The following is a 24,349-nucleotide window of genomic DNA, read 5'->3' as shown; positions in this document are numbered from 1 at the left end:
ACGTCTCCGTTCCCTCCTTCAGGGAACGAGGGTTACCATACGTAACCGAGACGTTCTTTAAGACCTTGACAGCTTGACAATGAAATATGAACTTTTTCCCTTTGTTTCCCCTGTAATTTCCCCGGCCCCTTCCTTAAGCAGTGCCAGATACGGGGACCACCTCAGCAGAGGCTCATGCAGGGGATGAATAGCAGACCTCAGTGTCCTCGGGGCATGTTAACTCTCGTTCCATATGCTGCCTAATTGGTTTAATTACTGTAATTAAACCAATTAGGCAGCATATGGAACGAGAGTTAACATGCCCCGAGGACACTGAGGTCTGCTATTCATCCCCTGCATGAGCCTCTGCTGAGGTGGTCTCTGTATCTGGTACTGCTTAAGGAAGGGGCCGGGGAAATTGCTTCAACCCAATTTTGGATTAAAGCAATTTCCTTTTAGCTGAGCCTTGAATACGGTGTTGCAGATGTATGCTGCTGGCCTGCTGCAAGAGAGGGCTTCAAACAAAGGAGGACAACTTAAAGACAACTGACAAAAAGATACATGAAACAGCGCCATAATTATGTGTTGGGAACTGAAGTGTTTAATTTGTCACCCCTTAGTCATATAAATTGATTTTCAAGAAGAGATATAAAAGCAAAATCTGTGTAGAACCGGTCAGCGGTGATCACCGCAAGATGCACGCCGGTTAGAAATGTGTCCGAGGGCAGTCCGCCTTGCTCTAATGTCACGGTGACATATGGCAAAAATCACTCGCGACAGCGAGTTGGCCGTGCAGTCGAGCTCAATTGCTCTCCCCCAATCTAATAGGTAGAAAATTTATTTCATTGTTCGTTTCCGGTCGGAGCTGTATCCCTTCACTGCAAAAAATGGCTTATCTTACTTAGTATTTTTGTCTTGTTTCTAGTCAAAATATCTAAAAATTCTTAAGTCACTTGGCTTATCTAGTAAAAGTATCTTGATTTAAGATATTTTGACTAGAAACAAGACAAAAATACTAAGTAAGATAAGCCATTTTTTGCAGTGTTCTAGCCACAACCATGCACTAAACACCACCAGTGTGTGTTTTGCGTGGACAGGCAGCAGCTGATTCTGGTTTGGCTTCCTGTGAAACTTTTTTTTGCCCTGGCAGAACAAAAATACGCAAAGTAACTGGCAACACTGTGTCTACCTGTAAGTTTATCAATATTAACTTAATGTTTGTTAAACTGTTGTATACAAGTAATCGGGAAGACCACTAAACTGTATGTTTAAACGTTGCCACTGACATACAATCTAAGCTCAATTAGTTTGACTTCTCTCGTAGCAGTTAAGGTCTCCTTCTCAAACATTAAAATAATAATACAAATATTTCATGCTAATTTACTTATTTGGTAAGTAGTTGTGAAATTAGTGGTATACTGTGCAGTTAGGCTGTCATTATTGTAAAACAAACCCCTTCACCCTTACGAAAAATAAGTTTATTCAAGTGTGCTATTAGTATACTTCTTTTAAACTAAAAATAGGAAAGTATACTTTTAGTCTACTTTTTATGTACTTCTCAGAAATGGGCTTTATGTACTTCTCAGAAATATACTTAAAATGACATTTAAGTATACTTGACTTATACTCAGAAAAAGTCTAAATATATTTTTGCTATAATTGTGCTCCTAGAATCCGTGTTTTCATTGTTATACGGTAGGGGGCGCTAGTACACATCTTCTGTACAGAATTTCCAAAAAACACAAGTGAAGAAGAAACCGAAACAACAGATCCTTCCACATGTATTCTAACACGATCATCAGACATAAAACAGTATCAAAACTATGTAACATTATGGAATAAAATGTCAACCAATGAAGAGGTAATAATGACTGTCAAGCTTTGGGGTGTTGATCGACTTTATCTACGTTTTGATTATCATTCTGAATCCAATTCATAGTCTTTTTTCAGCTTTTTGTTCAAAATGTTGTTTATTTCTTTTTTTTTTATTATTTATGAAACTTACCCACATTCAAGTGTTTAAAAAAAGAATGCATGAAGCTAGAATAAAAAATTTTTGTTTACAAGCAGATACCCTGTTCTTTTGATGTTTTGTATGTTCAGATATTCATGTAACAAAATATATACAAATTAATACCTAAATAGGGACATAGTAGTATACTTAAAGTATGATGTAAAGTTCACTTAAAGAAAACTTACGAGTATACTTGCAGTATAAAACTACTAAACTAGTAGTTTACTGAGACTATACTTCAAAGTGTACTAAAAATGCTACTACAAGTATTTAATTAGTAAACTATCAGTATACCTATAAGTTCACTTTTAGTATAGTTGTATATCTGTGAATCCACCTTTCAGCATTTTCTTTGGAGCAGATAAAGAATGTGGAGGGTTTTCTCTTTGACAGCAACAAGTGGGTGGTCTAGCGGATTTGCTGGCAGCAGCAGGTGAGGTGGGTGAGATTATCTTTGTCTGAAGTGTGAGAACAGCAGACAGTGGGAGGGAGACAACAGTAGTGGGAACCTGCTGAGCTGGTGCTGTGGAGCAGGGATGGGCCTTTACAGCGGGAAAACACTGGACAGGAAGAGCAGATCAGGTTTCTTTAGTGGCTCGCCTTATTTTATTAGAACGCGCGTTATTTGCTTTCCGTGGCTTTCTGAATACAGACACCAACCCATCCCTGCACATCACATCCCCTGCACAGCCTGGAACATAACATTTATTTCCATGATCTGCCATTTTCGCTATTATCCTCGCTTGTTTCTTCACAATACCTGCAGAAATTCTGATGATTTGGCGGTGCAGGTCCGGCCTAGAACATGGGCGGGTATATGCAAATGTTGGGGGCGTAACTATTAGTGATCCCGACTGTAACGTCACAGTCGGTGTTATGTTCTGATTCGCCTGTTTTTCAGTGGTCTTTTGAATGCACAAGATTTACAGAAGAAGGAGGAAACAATGGTGATTGAGGCTCACGGTATGTCATTTCCATGTACAGAACTGTTATTATTCAACTATGCCAAGGTAAATACAGTTTTCCATTCTATGGCATCTTTAAATATCATCTTGTATGAGTCAATTTTTTGCTCATGTGACCTGTTATCTGGTTTTCAGGGGTGCAAGTTTTGTTTTGAAGAATTTTGGTTGTTCCAAACTTGTATGACTTTCTTCTGTGGAACATGAAGTAATTTGATTTTTTTTTTTGTTTTGTGCTTACAATTTGAATCAATGGTAACCAAAATGGTTTGGTCATCAACATTCTTCCAAAATATCTTCTTTTGTGTCCTGCAGAAGCAAGAAAGTCATATGGGTTTGGAACAACATGAGAGTGAGTAAATAATGGCAGGATATTCTAATTTTTGGGTGAACTATCACTTTAATCACTCAAAAAGTTTTTTTTTACATTTTTTTTATTAAAGTCAAATTATTATTATTTTGTTTAACGTGGTCTTTTTAAAATATACAATTTTCTAATTAAAGCTAGACTGCAGCAAATATTTAGACAGTTTGAAAACATCCCCTGATTGCATCTCTTCTTAAAAGAGTTAACCTTACGTCCCAGGCCACTGAGTAAAGCGTTCAGTCTGGCCTCTCCAGGGCAATAACCACTGACAGCTCATAAAATGGATTATTGGTTTAGTTATGTTATTTATGGTGACAGAAGTATGTAAACTGTATGGAGACAGAGAGGAGAAAAACACTCAACCAAAGACCTCCAAAGTCAGCAGCCAAAAATAAAATCTGCGGTGTTGAGTGTGTTATTGTGAGTGACGGGATCAAACTGACAAGTCCCACGGGAAAAGGAGTTTTTTCATGAACCAAAGTGAACATAACATTGCTTTTTGTTACAGTTTTGTTGTTGTTGATACGCCAAAGCAAATTGATACTTCGAAAACTATTTTAAAAGGAAAGAACAAGTAGCTTGAAATCATTCAAACAATATTCATTTACTATAACAATATATAAATATTCAATTTACAAGAAGTACAATTATGACTGGTCGACCGCAAATTGATTTCATCATTATTTTTACTATTTACTATACAATGAAATACTTTTTGGGGACCCTGCAATGAAATCGCTGAACTTTAAACCTTAGACTATTGAACAGTTGAAGTCATCTTCAGAAAAAAAGGCCCTTAATTTTCTAATTAACTCTCAAATAAACAACAACAATAGTTGGATTGACTTTTCACTCATACATCATCAGAAACTGTGCCTTTGTCTAATTTCAGTGTGCTGATGTCATTCTTTCATATAAATCTTCTTAAAACCATTGCAGTGGCTTGTGTTACAATTAATTATTCATGATAAATCTGATTACTTAGGACAGATAATCAGAACACAATACGCGCAGATGACGGTGGAAGTGAGTGGAAGTTGTTGAGAAGACCCTGTGGAGTTCAGGATCTGCAACTAAACTGATGAAGCGCACAAGTGTTCACTCAGATGTTCAGTTACACAAAGCCGCACACATACATTTGCTGTACCCTGTTCTTCAATTATAATTCATCATTCACGTCTGTGTGTCAGTGTGTCATTAGCAAGATTATATTAGCAAATCTCCAAGCGCCAAACAAAACCCTGAACACACAAAAACACACAATCCTCTCAATCAGCGTTCCCCTTATTAACCTCTTTAGTGACTATTTGAGGCTTTGATTTTTTTTTTGGGGGGGGGAATTCATATATTCATACACACACACACATATATGTGTGTGTGTTTTTGGTGGAAATATTAAAAAATATATATTGTGGAAAAATATAAGATACATGTTAGATGGTAATAATATGTAGTTTTTCCATGCTGTGATAAAGTTGAGAAATAGATAGAGCTGGTGTGAAAGAACAGGAAAATCTGTGGGAATGGTAAATGGATAGTTAAATGGAGAATGGAAATTTATGTGCCCACAGAAGTCAGAGACACATGTGCAACCTCAGAGAGGGACAGAAGAACCCCCTTTGACATGGTGCAATTAGTGTAAATCTTTAGTATTTTCACATAAAAATGTTTGAACCAAAATTCACTTAGATCAAGTACTATTTTGTGTGGAAAAACCTCATGAAAATGTGCACAGTGCACGTACATTTGATTACCACAAGGTGTCAGACTTTCCTCAAGCTAAATTACCATTTATTCTAGCTTTGTGCTAATACTACAAAAGCAGCAGACAAGTAGTTTTACTCGTGTATGTTATACTGAGGTAAGCAAGAGATTAAGTTTTTTATTCTAAGATTTATTCTATTTTTACTTTCTTAGAGGCCCTCTACTATTCACAGTGCCGCTAAAAAAAGCAGACTTGCCCATGTGCAAGAACATGACGAGGTGATGTCAGTAAAAAACAATTTGAACAATGTTTGCTTACAGGATTACAGGTTTACAAGAGACAAAGAGAGTGAAAAGAATTTCTTTTTGAAGCCACAAGTTCAGACATGTGTCACTGCAAGCTCTGAGACATGGAAAAAATAAAGTGAGAGTGTAAAAATAAAATCCAAGAGACATTTCCTTTCATGATTATATCTGAACCAGTACACGGAAATGACCAACACACACTCCTTGTTTTCGTTAAATAAATGCTTTCAAAAACTTTATCATATCAGTAAAAACCTGCATATATGGCAAGCCGTTTTAGTTGTAATTGCATTTTAACTAGTAACAATTCAATTAGAGAGCTCTACAATTAAATTCTTACTAGTAACAATGCCAGTTAGAGAGCTCTATAATCACAATTGTTACTAGTAACAACTTAATTAAAGAGCTCTATAATCATAATTGTTACTAGTAAGAATGCAATTGCGAGAGCTCTACAATTAAATTTTTACTAGTAACAATGCCAATTAGAGAGCTCTCTAAATCTATTTTTACTAGTTATAATTACAATAAGAGAGCTCTCTAATTTAATTAGAGCGCAATTGCATTCTTACTAGTAGTAAGAACTGAATTAGAGAGCTCTCTAATTCAGTTCTTACTACTAGTAAGAATGCAATTGCGCTCTAATTAAATTAGAGAGCTCTCTTATTGTAATTATAACTAGTAAAAATAGATTTAGAGAGCTCTCTAATTGGCATTGTTACTAGTAAAAATTTAATTGTAGAGCTCTCTAATTGAATTGTTACTTGTAAAAATGCAATTACGATGAGTAACACTTGGAATATTTTAAGCTAAATCGGCTTGCCATATGCATAGGATATAAATTAAACTATGTGGATTATTTAGTTTTTCTTTTGATAAATTAGGGTGAATTCAAGTAAATGATTAACGTGCCATACAAACCAAAATGTTTTTTTTTAGTTTGCTCAGATTTAGCAACATGTTCAAACGAGAATCGATAATCAATTAAAATGTAGTTTGTTGTTTGCCAGTTTTTGCTGTCTAAATGAGCCACACACATAAAGGCACATTTCAATTCTGTATTTATTGACAGTGATATCTGTCTTGCATAAATTAAACATGTAAATGTCAAAGAGTAAAAATGACTCAACTGCTGTAAATAAAAATAATAAGTTTGTACATTACAGATCACCACTGTTCAGTCTTTTCAGATAACATTATTATTATTAATTAGTTATTAGAGCAGCACCATAAGTATTTGAAAATCCATGCTGAGATAACTCTCAGTCCTTCCTCTGAACTCTTCTGCTGTGTGCCCTTGAGCAAGATTATATCCTCCATCTGTTTAAGATCTAGTGTGAATCACTGACCCCCTAAAAACCACATGACATAAATATTTTTAATACATTGCTGTAAATTGCATATAGAGGTTTAAATAAGTAAATCAATAGATAAATATTTATATTTTCTACCATTCATACAACTTTACCTTTGTGACACTGGAGGGCAGTAGAAAGCTACAATCATTACGGAAACCCCTTATTCTTTTCTGCTTTTTTGGAAATTTCAGCTACCTTGCAGAACCTCACCTGAACAGATCTAATCATAAACACACCTTTAAATTCCATTTGATCTGTATATCAATCTATCTTATATCTATACCCACAATATATCAATACCATATTTGGCTGATATTAGAGATTTTTAACATATTGCCTATTGATATTAGATATTTAATTATGCTAATTAATTAATTAATTAATAATTAGATATTAAATTATGTAAATTGTGCATATAGGATCTAAAATACACGTAGTTGAACTACATGTTGATTATTTAGTTGTTGTTGTTTTTTTGATAAATTACTTATTTATTGTCTAATTTCATAAATGTGTGGAAGTTTGTCACCAAGCACCAATGATTCACATGCCATAAAAAACAAAATGTGTTTTTGTGTTTACCCAGATATAGCAACATGTTCAAATGAGAACGTGTAATTGATTAAAATGTAGGTTGTTTGCCAATGTTTTGCTGTCTATGGTATATCAGTATAATATTGGTTATTGGCTGATATTAGACATTTAATTATGCTAATTGCCCCCTATATTTATACTCATTTAAAATATATATTTTTTAAAAACATTAATAATTAAAAAAAAAATTAATCTTTAGCAAATCACAAAATAATTATTCATTTTTCACATTGTGCATTATATTTTGATGCCTAAATTTGTGTGTAGCATTTAAAGTAATTGGTTTTAGTTTTTATTTCAATATTTTATTATAAATATTATTTTATTATCAAAATCATTTTATTTCAATATCAAACATTTATCAGTTATTAGTCATAACATAAAAAATAATAGTCGGCCTAATGCTAACGCCCAGAATTTTGATATCAGTGTGTGCATCCCTAATGTAACTTTAATAAAAGGTAGTACTTTCAGTATGCAGATGGTGTGAAAGTTGGGTCTGAGAGAGAAAATGAGAGCAGAAGGGGGAGGAGAAGAGAGGAGAGGAGAGGAGAGGAGAGGAGAAGAGAGGAGAGGAAGGGAGGGACTGAGTGCATGCAGTCTGTGTGCTGTTTTCCCCACTTCTCTCTCTTTCCCTTTCCTCACTTCCATCCCCACATGAGAAACAGTGCTTCACTGTACCGGATGGACACCAGGTCCCTTTTTTCCTCCTCCTGGACCAATATTTTTCCTTCCCTCTTTTCTCCACCTCTATCATCCAGTTGGCTCTCTCTGCTTGTTCCAGATCCCCTTCTTCCAAACACGCACTCATCTCTTTCTCTCTGTTGCTAATTTTTCCCCATCGCCCCACTCTCAGTCAGCATGGTGAACAGATAACTGCTAAGCTGTTGAACATGGGCTCCTGCCTCTGCAAAGGTCACCAAGGTCAGTCTGTTCCTGATTGTATCTGAGTTTGTCTGTCTCTGTCTGTCCTGTGTCCATCAGCCTACCTGTTGGTCCGTCCGGTCTTCACTCTTATCTCTTTACCCACCTGTCTGCTTATCTTGAGCATTTACATAATGTATGAATGTGAAAAAAATCACAGCTTATTCAAATATAATGCAAAATGAGCACATGCAGTTGTGAGTGACTGAAATAAGTGCAGTTTATATGAATAAACTGTTTTATTGTGTGCAATTTTTATAGTTTTTTATACTGATGCACTGTTTATTTTCTCAGCAGAGTGTGCTGCTGCTAAAATACTGTATACTGATGCTTACATACTGCACTGTAATTAAATATTACGCAGCTTTCTGGAATACTTGATTCTGATTGGTCAATCGTGCCATCCAGCGGTCTGATGTTTCCTAATATTCACCACCGGCGTCCATGCAACGCTGTATATCAGTCGGCTCCTCCCTTTTAATTGGGGAGTTAAGGCATTAATTCAAAATATATATAAATTTAAAGTAATTTAAATGAATGAATTTAAATTTAAATTAAATGAATTATATATATATATATATATATATATATATATATACTGAATTAATAATACATGTAATATAATTTTTATATGTATTATTGTATTATTTTTTTATATGTATGCATTATTATTGTTATAATTTTGCAGTGTTTGTCTTGTAGCTAGGCTGTTTGTTTTGTACATTGTTATTGACTATTTTTCTTGGTGAAATGTTTAAAATACTATACCCGTAAGGTTATAAAATCAATCTCAAATCAATATTGAATGTCCACATATTTATTTATTTTGTGAGTAGCTGTGTATTAAGTGTTTAAACTTTGTCAGGGTTTATTTATTTTGCTTTCAGTAGCTGCATCCCAAATGACACACTGTACAATATGCACTTAAACACTCTGTACTTATGCACTATGAACTCAACCGTGTAGTGTAGGAATTATATAAGGTTATTTTGTCATTCATAATCAGAGTCTGATAGCCCCTCCCCCTCCGCTATGTAATTAAAGCTGCGATAGTTGAGTGCACGAAGTGTCCAACATTCCACATTTAGTTTTTTCGGTTAAGTGCATCATCCGGATAATTAAAGTGTACTTTTTCTTTTTGGAATTTTCAGTGTGAACACACACTACGCGCACTATTCATACTACAAAACATCATAGAATAGTGCATAAGTACAGCAATTGGGACACACCTATATTTTTTGGTGAGAAGGCCTATCTGTGTTATAAGTATATTAAACTCTGTCCAGTTTGTTTTGCGATAATGACTGTATATTATCACCTACATAATGACTATAAATATTATAACATAATTTTCTTATCAATATTTTGTCCACATATTTATTTAGTTGTTGAGTAGCTGTGTACTAACTATTAAACAGGTTTATTTTGTGATAATTGCCGTTCATCATCCCTTGCATAATGACTAAAATACTTTTCAAATCAATATTTCATGTCCACGTATATATATAGATTTTGTGAGCATCTGTGTGCATTATCTCTTTCACGTCTTCCTACACTGAGGGATTTATTTAAGTTATTTGGCGCAAAATTCACTGGCCAAACAGAAGCAGTTGTTGACGCTGGAATAGCACAGCTAATTCTGAGAAGTTTCCTCTGAGCACCAGAGGGAAATTATTCTGTTCTCATTTGTATCATCCCATCTGAATAAGACAAGGGTATTATGAATTGTAAGCCAGCGAGACAGATCAATCTTGGTACAGAGATGTAGTGTCACAGTATTTACAAATGGAGTCTAAGGTAAGAGGTGACATTTCATCCTCAAGGTGTCCTCCAAGGAAATGGCACCGGTGAAGTGGATGATTTGTAAATCCCAGAGAGCGGAGAGTAGTGTTTGTTTGTCTGAGCCCTGTGGGGGTTAGAAGGTCCTGTGCTCCGTAGCTAAGGCGGAGCATGAAGCGTGAAATGCCAGGGTCAAAGCTGATGTATAATGCATATGTGAGATGGATGGAGTTTCACGGTGATGAATGGGAGGTGGGTTGTAGAGGGGGAAACACGCACAACGTGTGACATTGTAAAGGTCACGCATTGTCAGTTGATACCTGTTAGCAAATAACATGCTGGCGGGAACCTAAAGCTCCACAGGTCTGAGATTAGCTGTCCTCTTTGAGGTCTAACCTCAATGAGATGCGGCCGGTGACGAAAAATGTGCTCTTGAACATTGGGGATCCCCAGGGTGGTGTTGTCAAGACAATCTCTTGTTGCTATGGAAACATGAGAGCAACAGGAGTGAGTCCCGTCCATCCACTCCAGAACAAACTCAATGCACTCTGCTACATGCACACACACACTGTTATCTGTCATTGACAAACATATAAAATAAACAGTTGCATGCATTTACCAGGAACATATTTTGTCTCTCTAGAGCTGCAAAGTGGCCAGCAGCACCCTATGGAAGAGCTTCACTCGTATGCTGAGGGACAGCCCATCTTTAAGGTGTGTTTTATCACGTAAAATCAAAAGTGGGAGACGGATGCAAGTTTATAAACCTATCATTCAGAATTCAGTATATGAAAATGTATAAATTTCAATGATACATGGGAGTGCTTTCGCACTCTGAATGTGTAAGTTCTGGTAAAAGTGTCTTGTTAGGTGTAATCAGCACCTGTGATTCACTTGCAAATGCGATTTCTGAAAGGTTTTATTTGGTATGTTAGGCTGTCTTGTGTTTCCTGTCTTGTCATGTTATTCAGGGTAACCATCAGTCCAACAATGGCAGCATGTCAGATAAAAGGAGCAGCAGTGGGTATGACATTGGAGAACTGGCTACATCTTCCCTGCTGGGTGAGGAGCAAAGAGCGCATGTTAGGCACTGTCACACTGTATGTTGTTTTTGCTGTCGTTCAGAATCATTCGTCTGATTCAGAAGAGCAGTCGACCTATACAGAATCTTGCTAATGTTATCTACCTGCATATCTCTCATTTATGAACAATCTCTCTCTCTCCTTCTCTAGTGCCTCTTTAGCCACCTGTTTTCTTTCTTTCTTTTTTTTTGCTTGACTTCTCCAGGCCCACTCTTTTCAGAAAGTTAATTACAGAGACTAATAATGTGTTATGGGTTTTTAAGCTTTTCCAAAGAACATTTTGATCATTTCAGTCTAATTATAAATGCTGTCACAGCTGATGAATATGTATAATGAGGCAAAACAAAAACAAAAAAACACACAAATCTTTGATCAACTGAAAAAAATGCTAGAAATGAACTGCTTTGGGGGAAAATGCTATTAGAAAGATTAATTTATAAAACACATGTCATGGGGAATGCAAATTATTGCTACTTCCAGTAATAGGTTTGTAAGGACTTGCACGATAATTAGGCGCCCACTTTGCCAATGTAGAAATGTTCCTTTCCACTAATGCATTGGGCACAAAAAGTACACATTTATTTAGTTTGATTACCAAAAGTTGGGACATGTCTAAATATAGTTAAAATGTATTTATAGTTTTGTAATTTACAATAAATATTAAAATATTACAATAAACATTAAACAAATAAATAAACATGCTGACAGAATGGATAGCAGGATGGAAAATTAACCCTATAGCACCCAGTAAGGGCAATCCAGTTTGAGACCAAATGTTGGTTTGTACCGTATTGGCCCGAATATAAGACGACCGCGTTTTTTCAAATGTATTTCCAAGAAAAAAACATCGTCTTATATTCGGGACAATACGGTAATTCTAATGAAAAAATGAAAAATGAAAATTTGCTGTGAATTTACTCACCTTCAGGCCATCTAAAATGTAGATTACTTTTTTTTTTCAGCAGAACAATAAAGAAGATTTTTAGCTGAAACCATTGTCCATGGTGTTTCATGAAATGCAAGTCCACGGACTCACTTTAAGAGTCAAAATAGCATATACAAGCAAAATAAAGTACCCATTTTATATGTGTGTGTATATAACTACAACAAAATGAAAATTAAATCAAAATTATGACATTGTTTTATGGTTTTAATTGTTGAACACAATTGTAAATGTCAAGACCTCTGAGGTGTTGCAGGCCAAAATTACCATTTTAAGGGGAAAGATACAGTTTAACTTTTCATGCTAGGCTGTTACATAATTGTTCATTTCACATAGCTAATATTTCTCAAAACATGGTATTTGTGACTCTAATGCTTTGAAATAAATGCCATGGGGCCCCAAAGTGTAACCCACTGAAAATGTCTTCTGGTCCCTGCTTTCAGACACTAATCCTAAAAGACTGTTCAGTTTTCAATGACTTTGGAGAGAGTAAGCTCTATGTCACTTTTTCCCCCTCTTTAGCATCACCTCTTCACCTCCTTCCTTCTTTTCATTTCTTTTATTTCATTTGATTTGCACCCATGCTAATCCCTCCGATCTCCTCAGGACTGCTGGCCACTATTAAAGACCACATCACTAAGCCCACTGCGATGGCCCAGGGCCGAGTCGCCCACCTGATTGAGTGGAAGAGTTGGGGAGGGGAAGCGACGTCTGGAGGGGGCTTGTGTGGCTGGACGAGAGATGGTGGAGGATGGGGAGGTCTGGGAGCCACACTGCAGGAGGACGAGCAGCTCTACTCCCACCTCACTGATGAAATCAAAGAAGCACGATTTGCTGCGGGTGAGACAGCATTTATATATTTAACATTTAACTACCCAGATTTAAGCTAATCTCTAAACCTTAGCCCTGCATAATAAGTAGAAATACAGTAATACTTTGATTGTGATGTCTAATGAACCTCACAAGTTCAGTGCTGCGGCAAAATGGTATGATGGACAAGAACAGGAAGGCAGGAATTTTCCATTCATTGTTTCCACACTGATAACTCCTCTTGTATGTCTCATGTTGACGTGTTGACGCTCAAATCAGTACTGTAGCAACCAGTGTAGACATACCAGATATTGATTACATCATGTACAATATGACAGTGTCAATGGGGGTGTTTTTTTTTTAACTTGTGCAAGTAAACAACCAACTAAAGGAACCACACAGCAACATGCTAAAAACAAGGCTTGTTTTTGTGACTTTGTTACTGTAAAAACTGCTAATATTTTATTCACAAGTGTAAATTTCGACTCACACTCTGAAGGATTTCTGTTTTTTAAATGAATAGTTCACCTAAAAGTAAAAATTTGCTGAAAATGTACTCATCCTCAGGCCATCTGATATGTAGATGAGTTTGTTTCTTCATGGGAACAGATTTGGAGAAATTCAGCATTACATCACTTGGTCACCAATGGATCCTCTGCAGTGAATGGGTGCCGTCAGAATGAAAGTTCAAACAGCTGATAAAAACATCACAATAATCCACAAGTATGACTCCAGTCCACCAATTAACATCATGAGAAGTGAAAAAGCTGCATTTTGGAATAAAAAAATTCACTCTTAAGATGTTGCTTCCAGCCAAAATACGAGTCCTCTATCCATAATATTGCTTTCTCCAATGAAAAAGTTGTCTCATCTTAATCAGGAGAGAAATAGGCACTGGTTACTAGTGAATACAGTCTAAAACAGTTCTAAATAAGTCAGTGAATTTTAATGTGGGAGGACAACAGAGGATGGACTTTTTCAATGCAGGAAGCTTTATTATGGATTACGGACCGGTATTTTGGCCAGAAGCGACAGTTTAAAGTTAAAACGCCTTAATGATAGATTTGTTTCTAAATATGCAGCTTTTCCCTTCACAGGACATTAAATGATGGACTGAAGTCATGTTGATTACTTGGATTATTGTGAGGTTTTATCAGCTATTTGGCACACTAATTCTGACAGCAACCATTCACTGCAGAGGATCCACTGGTGAGCAAGTGATGTAATGGTAAACTTCTACAGATCTGTTCTAACGATGAAACAAACTCATCTACATCTTGGATGGCCTGAGGGCGAGTAAATTTTCAGAAAATGTTTAGGTGTGAAATATCACTTTGGTCATGGTAATTTCCATGAATATTCGTTTAAATTTTAAATGCTTATTCATAGGACATGAGTGAGAAAAACAGAGTAGATATAAGTCCATATTTCTTACGCAATTATACAGTTGTTGTTTTTTTCTGGCACTCTGTGTATCTGTGACCTTTTATCTTTTTTTTCTTCTCACAGGTGTGGCGGAGCAGTTTGCTCTGGCTGAGGCAGCGATGAATGCCTGGTCCACACACGATCCTGAAAATATAGCCACATCCTGTACAATTCCATTACAAGGTATTGCTCCAAACTCAAAGTTGCAATTCCCAAGAGATGTGACCATTTTTGGTTCCTCAAAGAACCTTTTAGTCAGCAGTAAAAAGAACCATATTTCTTAGCGTAAAGAACTAAAGAACCTTTTTTCCACTATAAAGAACCATTTTTGCCAGGGAAAGATCTCACAACTTACTTTCCTATATGTTATTAATTATATTATCCCATATATATTTTATTTATACATCTATTGAATAAAAGTAGCATAGTACTTAGGGAGGTCATTCTGACCGTCTGGTTCATGTCACGCTGTCCCAGCTTGTTTAAAAAATACTGTTATTTAATTATGAGGGGATGATAACCCTTGTGCAATAATAAGCACAGTATAATGACAAATGGCCTGTTTAGCCAGGTGCAAAAAAACCCAAAACATTTTACCCCGGTACTGATGAGTCTTTAAGCCTTGCACACGAATAAAGGACTGCAAAACAGAAATGTCTGAATGTGTCTGGGACACGATGGCTCATGGATCGAGTAGATCAGACCGCAATATTGAGTTTGGATTTAATGGGCTTATTCATTTACGCTATAATTTTCATTCTATCTAGAGGATGTGTGTGTTTGAGGTCTTTTTAATTTCTGCTCTCATGATGATGATGATGTCTTCACAGACCCCGAGGGCCCCTATCTTTCTCAGTTCCTGTTGGATGGAGGGAGTTTGGGTGTTCCTCGGCACCTGTACAGAATGCACATGGAAGCTGATGACACCAGCTCCCTGGCGCCTTCTCATCCTCCTCAGTCTCATTCCCCCAGTCATTCTCATTCTCCGCTGGACACACAGCGTCCGCCGCAGGAGCAGAGGATCTCGCCTTTGGAAGGGTCTGTACGACACGCAGACAGCATCTCCCTGTTGGAGGATGAGGTTTTTTGTAACTGAAATGTTGATGGCACAGTGGAACGAAAAGGGAAAAGGTTTTTCGTCTGTTCTTTGTGTTCACTGATGTGGGAGAGATGCGGATGAGGATACGTCTGGGGTTATCGCTTTACTGTTAAAGTATGTAATAGCCACAGCTGAGCCTCTTTGACAAGCAATGAACACAGGGATCATTGTACACACGGACATGTTATTTCCATATCACGTTGCCTTTTTGCAAATTAAAGCATCTCTGTTTGCGGTAATGATGATGGAGATTGGACTTTATGTTAACAGGGTCAGACCAATTACGTCTAAAGGTAGGTCATCGCACATGAATGCACATGAATCTAAAATTATACATTAACAGAGGGGTGATCAAGACCATCATGCCCTTTCACCTTTAACTGAGTATTTGCAGATATCTGCAGTAGCCTTTCACAAAGAAGTGGAGGCCTATTAGCACTATAGACTGAAGAAGAAAGCCAAAATATAACGCGCTTTCATCTCCACATCTCCACAGGCATTTCCACTAAGAACAGCTCAATGGGGCTACAGGGTTGAATAGGATCCTTTTGTGAGGACTCTGGAGGGTGAAAGTGACTTATGCCTTTGGGCAAAGCTGCAGTCATTACTTGGGACAGTGAGGTGGAGATTTCACCTTATTTTGGTGGAGATTTTTTCATGAACGTTTTTTCATATTGCTAAATGTTTCCATGGAGATTTTGAGTATAAAACGTCTAACACAGCAAATGACTACATGTATCCTCAAAGATGAAGTGTGTCATTTTAATAGCCTCACCAAACAGAATAGCAAAATATTAACTGTTTTCAAATACATTTTCTAAACACTCTCACCATCTGCTATTGGTTGGGGAAAAAAGAAAGCCCCGCCCCAAACTCACGCCATTGGTCAAGCCAGTGTCACTGGTTTGAATGCTCACAGATGAAATTGATCTACAAATGGCTTACTTATAGTAAAAATATTCTTAATATTAATTAATATTAATAATATTCATATTATGAAGATGGATTACGAGATATATAGACTTGCAGCAATTAATTGATTTATTAATATTATCTTAACATTAACTCAAACTACATAAGGCTTACTTATTGAAAAAAGTAAATTATTATTAATATGAAATAATATTAATTATATTCATATTACGTGGATTATGAAATGAAATCAAACTATAAATGGCTTAATTGTAGCAATTCATTGATTTCTTAATATTAATGTTAATATTAATATTATTAGCATTAATATAAACTTTTAGTAATATTACACACTTCAAAAGAAAAAAAAAATACACACTTCAACTTTGGTTTTGTTTTTTTGTTTTTATAGGGGGTATGGTCACAATTGCCACAGATTTATAAATCACATATGTAGTAATTGAAAAAAGTATTACCTAAGATACCTTTGAGTAACTTGCCTCCATATTGTGTTAATTATTGTGTCAACCATATTGTGCAGTCCTTTGTATGTGAAAATTATGATTTAATCTTTAAAAGATCTATTGCTGCAGAAATCGCTTGCTAACAAGAAAATTCTTGCGTGTTCTTGCGAGTGTCGGAGACAAAAGAGTGACAGCTGGAATAACAATCGTCTGCCTTTTCTCTGTAATTAGTCCTATTCACACTCCATTGACAAAGAAAGGTGATGGAAAGAGAGAGATAGTGAGGGATGAGGCAGAAGAGGGGAATCAGTGGCGGAGGGGATTATGGTAAATACAGAAGCAGAAGAGGCGAGAGAGGAGGGTGTTGGGAGGTGGAATGGTCAAGTGTTATCATGCTCCAGGGTCTTTTAATAGAAGTTTACACAGTGTGATCCTCGTGTGCTGTGTCAGATAATGTGTGTGACTGCTTTGGTGCTCCAGGGGAGGGTTTGAAGTAGGATTTAATTGTGTTGATAGAGGCTCTGGGGCGGTGAGCAGAATTTAAATTGTGTTTGTAACGAATTCAATTTCAACACAATATATTAAGGAACAATACACTGAATTTAAATGAATTCTTATAAAACCTTTTCTGTGAAAAAAAAGCACAATGAATAATGAGCGAAATACAGAGAAAAGAGCAGAATTGGGATGGTTGAGAAATCAAACGAAGGTCATTTATTACTGAAGCCTTTGTTCTGTTCTTCTCTCCCAGCGTGAGGCTCATAAAGCTAACAAGCTGCATGAGGTTAAAAACAGATATCTCATTTCAAACTCTAGACATGTACATCATATTATACAGGGTCCGTTTTATCGGATCCATCCATTCAGCATGACAGCAGTAGGGTACGACAGGACCCTGGATTTCTCCCCTTTGTTTTTTTTTTATGATCCTAAAGTGTATAACTTTTCGAGAATATATATTTCACTATATTGAAAATTGGTGGAGAAGCACAATTTGTGAAAAATAAATAATAAAAGAAGTTTGCTTTGATGTTTGCTTTTCACTTATTTGATGGTTAAGGAATAACTACTGATTTAATCACCATGACGAAAACTGAAAATCATAAATTAGATTTTCATTAGTCCTATAAATCTGCATTAAAAAAAAATAGTTAAAAGTAAATTTTAAGGTAGATCAGTGTATCATAAAATTAACCTTCTGTACAATTTTGTCATAAACAGATGTTTACAGCAAAATGTTCTGTTGGTGGTTTTGCTATTTTTTGTTCTAAAAATTAGAATAAATAAAATATTTTACATTGGAGGAACTATTAAGTTGCTGCTTCATTTCATAAGATTTCTTTATTATTTCACTATAAATAATTATCCACATAATCATCTAAGTAAAATCACCAGCAGAAATGATTATCAAAATGGTAAGCACAAATCGATGCCTGTCCTGGGTGTGTGATATCTGATGTCTGAGCTAATTGTCCATGCATCAGACTTCCTTTGCCATCTCTTCGATTATTTTCTTCATCTGGAAGAAAAATCAAGTGTCATAAAAACATCCTTTTTGCTATGCGTACATATAGTCAGTATGAGCGGAGTATTCAGCAGTATTTGGTTCACGTATGGATGTTGTCCTTGTGCAGGCTGCTCTTATCACCTCTTTCCATGTGATGACGCCACACAGCCGCCCACTCTCCGTTATAAACAGATGCTGCTCACCCGTGACACTCATGATGCAATGAGCCTGACAGAACACACACAAACACACATTATGTAGAGGAACACCGGGAAAAAAAACATTCGCATAATGTGAAGTAAACCAGCTACCAGTTTATTCTCACTGCACCTGCTTTACAGTGCTTTCAGGAGTCAGATGTAGCCGCACAGGTTGAATAGAACATGCTTCTTCAAGCTGTTTACATAAATCCTGCAAGAAAAAAAGATTTAATTATGATGGGAAGCAGAAATGTTATGTGCCTTAGATTTTTGAGCCGAGATGATTTTGAATGTAACTTAAAAGGTAACACCTTACAATAAGGTCCCAATAGTTAAATAACAATAACTAACAATGCTTTTTACTGTAAAACACTGTCAAGTTCAGTCGCAATTTAGCTTGATTTATTATTTTAAAAATTATAGTTTCAAATTTGAACCTTGATCTCGTTGCATACAAATTGAAAACACTAGAGCTTTGGGGTCTGTTCACATTGAATTTTTGCGTTCCACTGATAGTTCACCCAAAAATGAAAATTCTGTCATCACATACTCACCCTCATGTCATTTTAAACATGTATGACTTCATTTCTTTTGTGGAACATAAAAGAAGATAATTGGAAGAATGTTGGTAACCAAACTGTTTTGGTTACCATTGACTTCCCTAGTATGAAAAAAAAAAGAAACAAATTATCTTCTTCCACAAAAGAAAGATAGTCACACAGGTTTGAAAAGGCATGAGGTTGAGTAAATGATGACAGAATTTTCATTTTTGGGTGTACTATCCCTTTAAATTTGCACTAAATAGATGTTTTCGACTATTGCGGCATGTCTCACTACTTTCAGTTATGTGAAGATCTACTATGTTTCTGTGGGACCGTTCAAAAGTTTTAAAAGTTCACCAAAAAACTTAAAAATATTTTGTACTTTGTTCTATATTTTGTAGATTGTTTCAAGTGTTTTGGCCTATATAATGAAAGTCTATCTTTATATTTACAAAAAAAAAAACACTGAGGTGAAGCATGGGGTCATCAGAAAAACATGGCACTCATGTGCGAGACACTAAAAATCAGTGTAACTCTACACAATGGTCATGTTTACATACAAAGCGTATGTTTACATAGGAAGAACCGATTAAAAAGCTCCGCAGTGGAATGCAAAAACACTTTGTGTGAACTGAAAATGTTTTTTTTCCTTGTCTGTGACCCTAAAAAAAAAAAAAAAAGAAGAAGCCCCAACTGAGAAACCAGCCTCTGAATTTACATACTTTAATTATTCTTTAATTATTTTTATTATTCTTTCAGTAACTTTGCACAGTTCTTGTTATGACTCTGCACATTATGGGTTCAATTACCTCATTTCTATGCTGATGCAGACGCTCCCGCAGCTGTGATTTGTTGATTGTACCTAGGAGAATAGGGGAGTCTGGGAGACAAGAGAAAAAAGCCAGAGCCTCAGACTGTCAGTCTCATTTCATTCAATAGTACCATTATTGTACTGTACTGAAACATTATTTCAACAGTGCAGTCTTGAGTATTTCTACTCATCAGCGCGTAATCATTTGGCCTTTGGCCCTTATCGGCACACATTTCATTGGCTTTCACTCTCTTCTGTCAAGCACCAAGGTGCTATTAAAGTCAAAGTGGTGCGATTGTGTCGTTGAGCTGGTGATATTCGTTAGACTCACCGTGAGAGTCCACTACAGGAAATTGGTCGTCTGCACTGTCGTTTAGGATGTGCTGCAGACTTGCCAGTGTCTCTGTCCTCTCCAGCACAACTCCTGCTGGGATCACAAACTGCTTGATCTGAACATTGGCCAGCCTGTGGGAGAGCATTCATGATGAAAACAATTTACTATCCAGCCATCACTGCCTTGATGTCTCCCCTCAGAATTTTGATTTGCAGACAGAAACGCAAGAAAAATGCAATTTAGCGGTGGAGCCTGAAGGCAGATGAGCAGAGTGTTTACTCACTTTGGACAAGCGCGGATGAGAGATGGCAAGTGCGGGAGCTGTTTAATAAGAGATATGCCATCGTAGAAAGAAGGACGGTGCTTTGCACGAGCCACCGCATTGGATACCAGCGTAGCAACCAGAGCGGGGACGGCATGAGAGCACTGGCCAGTCATTTCCAGAGCCAATAGGGCAGGAGAGAGTGTGTGTGTCACAGCCCCAGAGAAGGCAGCTGCTCCTGTACACACACACACAGCAAAATATGGCCCCATCAATACATTTAGACAGGCCTTATCGTCTCTGTGAGCCTGCAGTGTTGATAATACCCCGTCAGAAAGTTGACAGGATAACAAGTTTGTTTACCTGCTAAAGCGTAGCCGCCCGGGTTTATCAAAATCTTTGCTGATGAGATTCCATCTGAGAGCAAATAGGCCGAGCCCTCGCCAACCAAACGCCCCACCGCAGCACCTAAAACAGACAAATGCTGTTTCAATGTTTTTTTCACTGAAAACGGCATGGTTTAAACAACGAGAAACTATGAATTAAACTAATACATTATAAACTATTATAACTACATTATGCCAACTACAATTAAGTGTAGTTGGCGGAAGATATTTAGCAGAACAAAATATTTTATTTCATTTATTTGTTACATTATTTTATTTCAATTTGTTTCAATATTTTAATTATTATATGTTATTATTATTATATTTTTGTACATACATTGTCTAATTTTTATTTTCAAAATTTTTATTTTTCAAATATTCAAATATTATTTATTTGTTTCAGTATTGTATCATTTTATTTACTATAGATTTATTTTTTATAATAATGATAATAATGACTATGGTTTATTTTTATTTTATTTGTTTCAATATTTTGTCATATTTGAACTATACAGTTTTCTTGCATTTTAATAACTATTATATATTTGTTTGTTTGCATATAGTATGATGTAAATCCCATGGTGTGATGACCTAATTACCTACCGTAAACAAATACTGGCATGAAATAGCCAGCAGGTAAAGGCAAAGTACAAGCCACGACCAATAGCCCAACCTTACAGAGAGATGTTAGAAATCATGAAATCAGCTTATGAGAACTTTTTTAAATTCTTGAACAAGCCGTTTATGAGCACAATGATAATTATTGTTACTTAATTGCTACTTTATACTTATTACCCATTTTATTTCACCTTTGCAGCAATGAAAAATCCTAGTGTTTGGAAGTAACTTCTGCCAGGTGGGTTCCATGCCTGCCAGAATGTTTTCTGAGGTTCAGGCAGAACAGAGGCATTCTGGGAAACGGTGTACCAGGATGTGCCATCTAACAGTGAAGTAAGTAGCTGCTTCATTGTGAGCTATTAGAAAACACCGAGAAATTTAAAGTAAATACAAAGCATGAACAGTGAGCACATAAGTTTGATATAATATTCTAGAAATAAGCCTATCCTCACCTCAGCAGCTATGAAATATCCTGCCGAGTGATAAAAAGTTAAGCAGGCGAGGAGAAATGCCACTATGGCTGAATAAAGTGACTTTCTGGATAAGATTACAAATACAATCAAGAGGCAGCTCTGGGTTAGATCACAACAAATATCTCCAGGCATCCAATCAAAAGACACACATCTGCTGTCACATGTAAATATTTAAAGCTAAACTTTTCATTCACATTGTTATTCTGAATGGAATTCTATTAAACTAGAGAAAATTTTGCAAAATAGAAGCATTTCACTAGTGGTGTCACACGTTTAGACAGAGACAAAGAAAGAAAGAAAGAAAGAAAGAAAGAAATAGAAGCATTTCACTAGTGGTGTCACACGTTTAGACAGAGACAAAGAAAGAAAGAAAGAAAGAAAGAAAGAAAGAAAGAAAGAAAGAAAGAAAGAAAGAAAGAAAGAAAGAAAGAAAGAGAAAAGGAAATTCTATCAAACTGTACAATATGTCTGTGGGAATAAATCTTTCTCACTCTGTTGCCAAAAATCTGCTGATGGGTTTGTTTGTTTTGATGAATCGCAGAGCCCAGCGATGACAGAATAAATAAATACAGCTGAGAATACTGCAGAACAGCCTGAATCAGAGAAAACGTATAATAAGAACAATTACTGCTTCATGAATAATAATAATATATTCCAAACCCTGAGGTAACAGATGAGTAAGCAGTATTTAACTTATGACTATCCATCACCAATATGAGAACTTACCCAAGCAGAGCGAAAATAAATATTTCAAAAGGCTGGTAAGGCAGATCAGAAGAAAAGCTGGTTTTAAACAGGGCCTGAATGGTTTCTGTGGACATAGATCAAAGACATGTTGAATCAGATCTTTTCTGGCTCTTAAATGAAACCAGATTACATAAATGTGGTGTGATACTTTCAGTTCAATCATATCTAAATCAAATTCATAGCATCCCATAAGACTATCTGATGGCCGTGGAGCACTGTGGTCGATGAGATTACTATGAAGACACCAGTAGCATCCATTAGGGGACGCTGTAGGTAGTGTAAACCTCTTACCTTGATCTCTACTACAGACAGAAAGCAGTCTGAAGGTGATTGCGCCGCAAGCCGCTGCAAAGAAGCAGGGACAATAATCTCTGACTGAATAGTGAGTCCCCATCACTTCTATACTGAACAGAACACCTATGACAATGAAACAGAGATAAATCTACAGGGAAAGGTCAACTGACAGACTGATGAGATACAATAATTATTTTGGGGTTTTTTTTAGTACTAAAGGATATCACAGACTATAGTGACGTCAACTCACCGCTGACTGGAGCCCCAAAACAGCTCGCGACGCCCACCGCTGATGCCACAACCAGCATTTCTCCTTTAGCTGCTCTCTGAAATACGAATGAATAAACTGAGCCACAAGAGTCATTAGCATAAGTAGCCTTCTATACAATTTCCATCTGGTTCTCATAAAGCAAAATGAAAGTGGGCTGCGTGGTTCATGTATTGCAGTGCTGCTCAGCTACCTGCTTTCCGCCACGGCAGGAAACATGCAGGCGACTCATAAACGCACCCACCATGATAGATAAATGGACAAATGGACCCTATTGAGATGATAAGTTGTATTGCAAAAGGTCAATATATTCAGAACGTCCATTTATCCATAAGCTCCACATCCTCATTTGCATATAAGATTCTAAGGTTCTTACCACTTTGCCGAGAAACACTGTGCTGCCTGAAGCTAGTGTGCATATCAGGCCAAACAGTTTAGCGAACAGATTGGAGAGGGACAGGTAATCTGGCATGTCCATCCCTAAGAGAATAGCCCTCGCCTCAGGAACACCAGAGCCTGAGGGGTCAAGAGTCAATTATCTCCAAATGCACCAGACAGCCCTTCACAAGAAATACTCGATATTTATGATTAAACGTGTCTGTGTTTAATAACATCAACATAATCCCAAAGCAACCGTCTTTATTGCTGTTAATAAAGCTTTGGCAGAGGCATCATGCCCATTTAGAACTGTTTTTTTTGTTGTTGAGCCATTTGGATTATATTTAAATTATATATTTGTATATTTGAAAATAATCACTTACTGTTTGGTTAAAAAAGAAATTGTCAAAAACACTGTGGTAGAAATCACATATTCACATGTACAAATTAGGTTAGTCCAGTATATATATATATATATGTGTGTTTTACTACATAATATATATATTTTATATATTTATAATTTTTTTTGTTTTTGGATACTAATTCTATTCATAAAACTATTCATAAAATCAGGAATACCAAAAATGCATCTCATTCCAGCTATTGTTACAATGTTCTCAGATTTTAATTCAAAAAGAGAGTTAAAGGCAAAATGAAAATTCACCCCAAATGAAAAATCCCCGCGAACGTAAGCAATGCTGATTCTTGGATACTCTCCAAAATGGCGGAAGACGTAACTCGGTGGAGAAGAATTGTTGAATAAATTACGTTATTTTTGTTTTCTTTGTGCACAAAAAGTATTCCCGT

General features: G+C 36.4%; 2 protein-coding genes across 2 annotated transcripts in view; one reads left to right on the top strand and one right to left on the bottom strand.

Moving 5' to 3' along the window:
* Positions 1–7,929: 7,929 nt before the first annotated feature.
* On the top strand, positions 7,930–15,770 carry LOC107716124 (protein FAM131C-like). The gene is made up of 6 exons (XM_016522462.1): positions 7,930–8,208; positions 10,631–10,701; positions 10,959–11,049; positions 12,619–12,852; positions 14,332–14,430; positions 15,078–15,770. The coding sequence occupies exons 1-6, from the start codon at positions 8,178–8,180 to the stop codon at positions 15,341–15,343; spliced, it is 792 nt and encodes a 263-aa protein (XP_016377948.1). The 5' UTR covers positions 7,930–8,177; the 3' UTR covers positions 15,344–15,770.
* A 2,202-nt stretch (positions 15,771–17,972) lies between these two features.
* LOC107716123 (chloride channel protein ClC-Kb-like) overlaps positions 17,973–24,349 on the bottom strand; it is a 7,771-nt gene continuing 1,394 nt past the window's right edge. The window contains exons 4-19 of the mRNA XM_016522461.1: positions 23,541–23,680; positions 23,358–23,435; positions 23,147–23,222; positions 22,894–23,019; positions 22,582–22,666; positions 22,347–22,448; positions 21,835–21,919; positions 21,574–21,738; positions 21,368–21,437; positions 20,742–20,846; positions 20,400–20,616; positions 20,114–20,247; positions 19,781–19,851; positions 18,560–18,640; positions 18,371–18,457; positions 17,973–18,241 (exon numbers count right to left, since the gene is read on the bottom strand). Of these exons, the coding sequence (XP_016377947.1) occupies positions 18,203–18,241; positions 18,371–18,457; positions 18,560–18,640; positions 19,781–19,851; positions 20,114–20,247; positions 20,400–20,616; positions 20,742–20,846; positions 21,368–21,437; positions 21,574–21,738; positions 21,835–21,919; positions 22,347–22,448; positions 22,582–22,666; positions 22,894–23,019; positions 23,147–23,222; positions 23,358–23,435; positions 23,541–23,680 (1,661 nt within the window). The 3' untranslated portion in view covers positions 17,973–18,202. The remainder of the gene's footprint in view (positions 18,242–18,370; positions 18,458–18,559; positions 18,641–19,780; positions 19,852–20,113; positions 20,248–20,399; positions 20,617–20,741; positions 20,847–21,367; positions 21,438–21,573; positions 21,739–21,834; positions 21,920–22,346; positions 22,449–22,581; positions 22,667–22,893; positions 23,020–23,146; positions 23,223–23,357; positions 23,436–23,540; positions 23,681–24,349) is intronic.

Source organism: Sinocyclocheilus rhinocerous, unplaced genomic scaffold, assembly GCF_001515625.1.
Source record: "Sinocyclocheilus rhinocerous isolate Xijiao unplaced genomic scaffold, SAMN03320098_v1.1 scaffold148, whole genome shotgun sequence".
Taxonomy (NCBI): domain Eukaryota; kingdom Metazoa; phylum Chordata; class Actinopteri; order Cypriniformes; family Cyprinidae; genus Sinocyclocheilus; species Sinocyclocheilus rhinocerous.
Note: the sequence above shows the minus strand (reverse complement) of the source record. Positions and strands in the feature narration are given on the sequence as shown.

Coding starts and splice junctions, on each gene's coding strand:
- LOC107716124 (XM_016522462.1), top strand. CDS start 8,178: ATGGGCTCCTGCCTCTGCAAAGGTCACCAAG. Junction 10,702..10,958: donor AGGGACAGCCCATCTTTAAG/GTGTGTTTTATC, acceptor CATGTTATTCAG/GGTAACCATCAGTCCAACAA. Junction 11,050..12,618: donor GGCTACATCTTCCCTGCTGG/GTGAGGAGCAAA, acceptor CGATCTCCTCAG/GACTGCTGGCCACTATTAAA.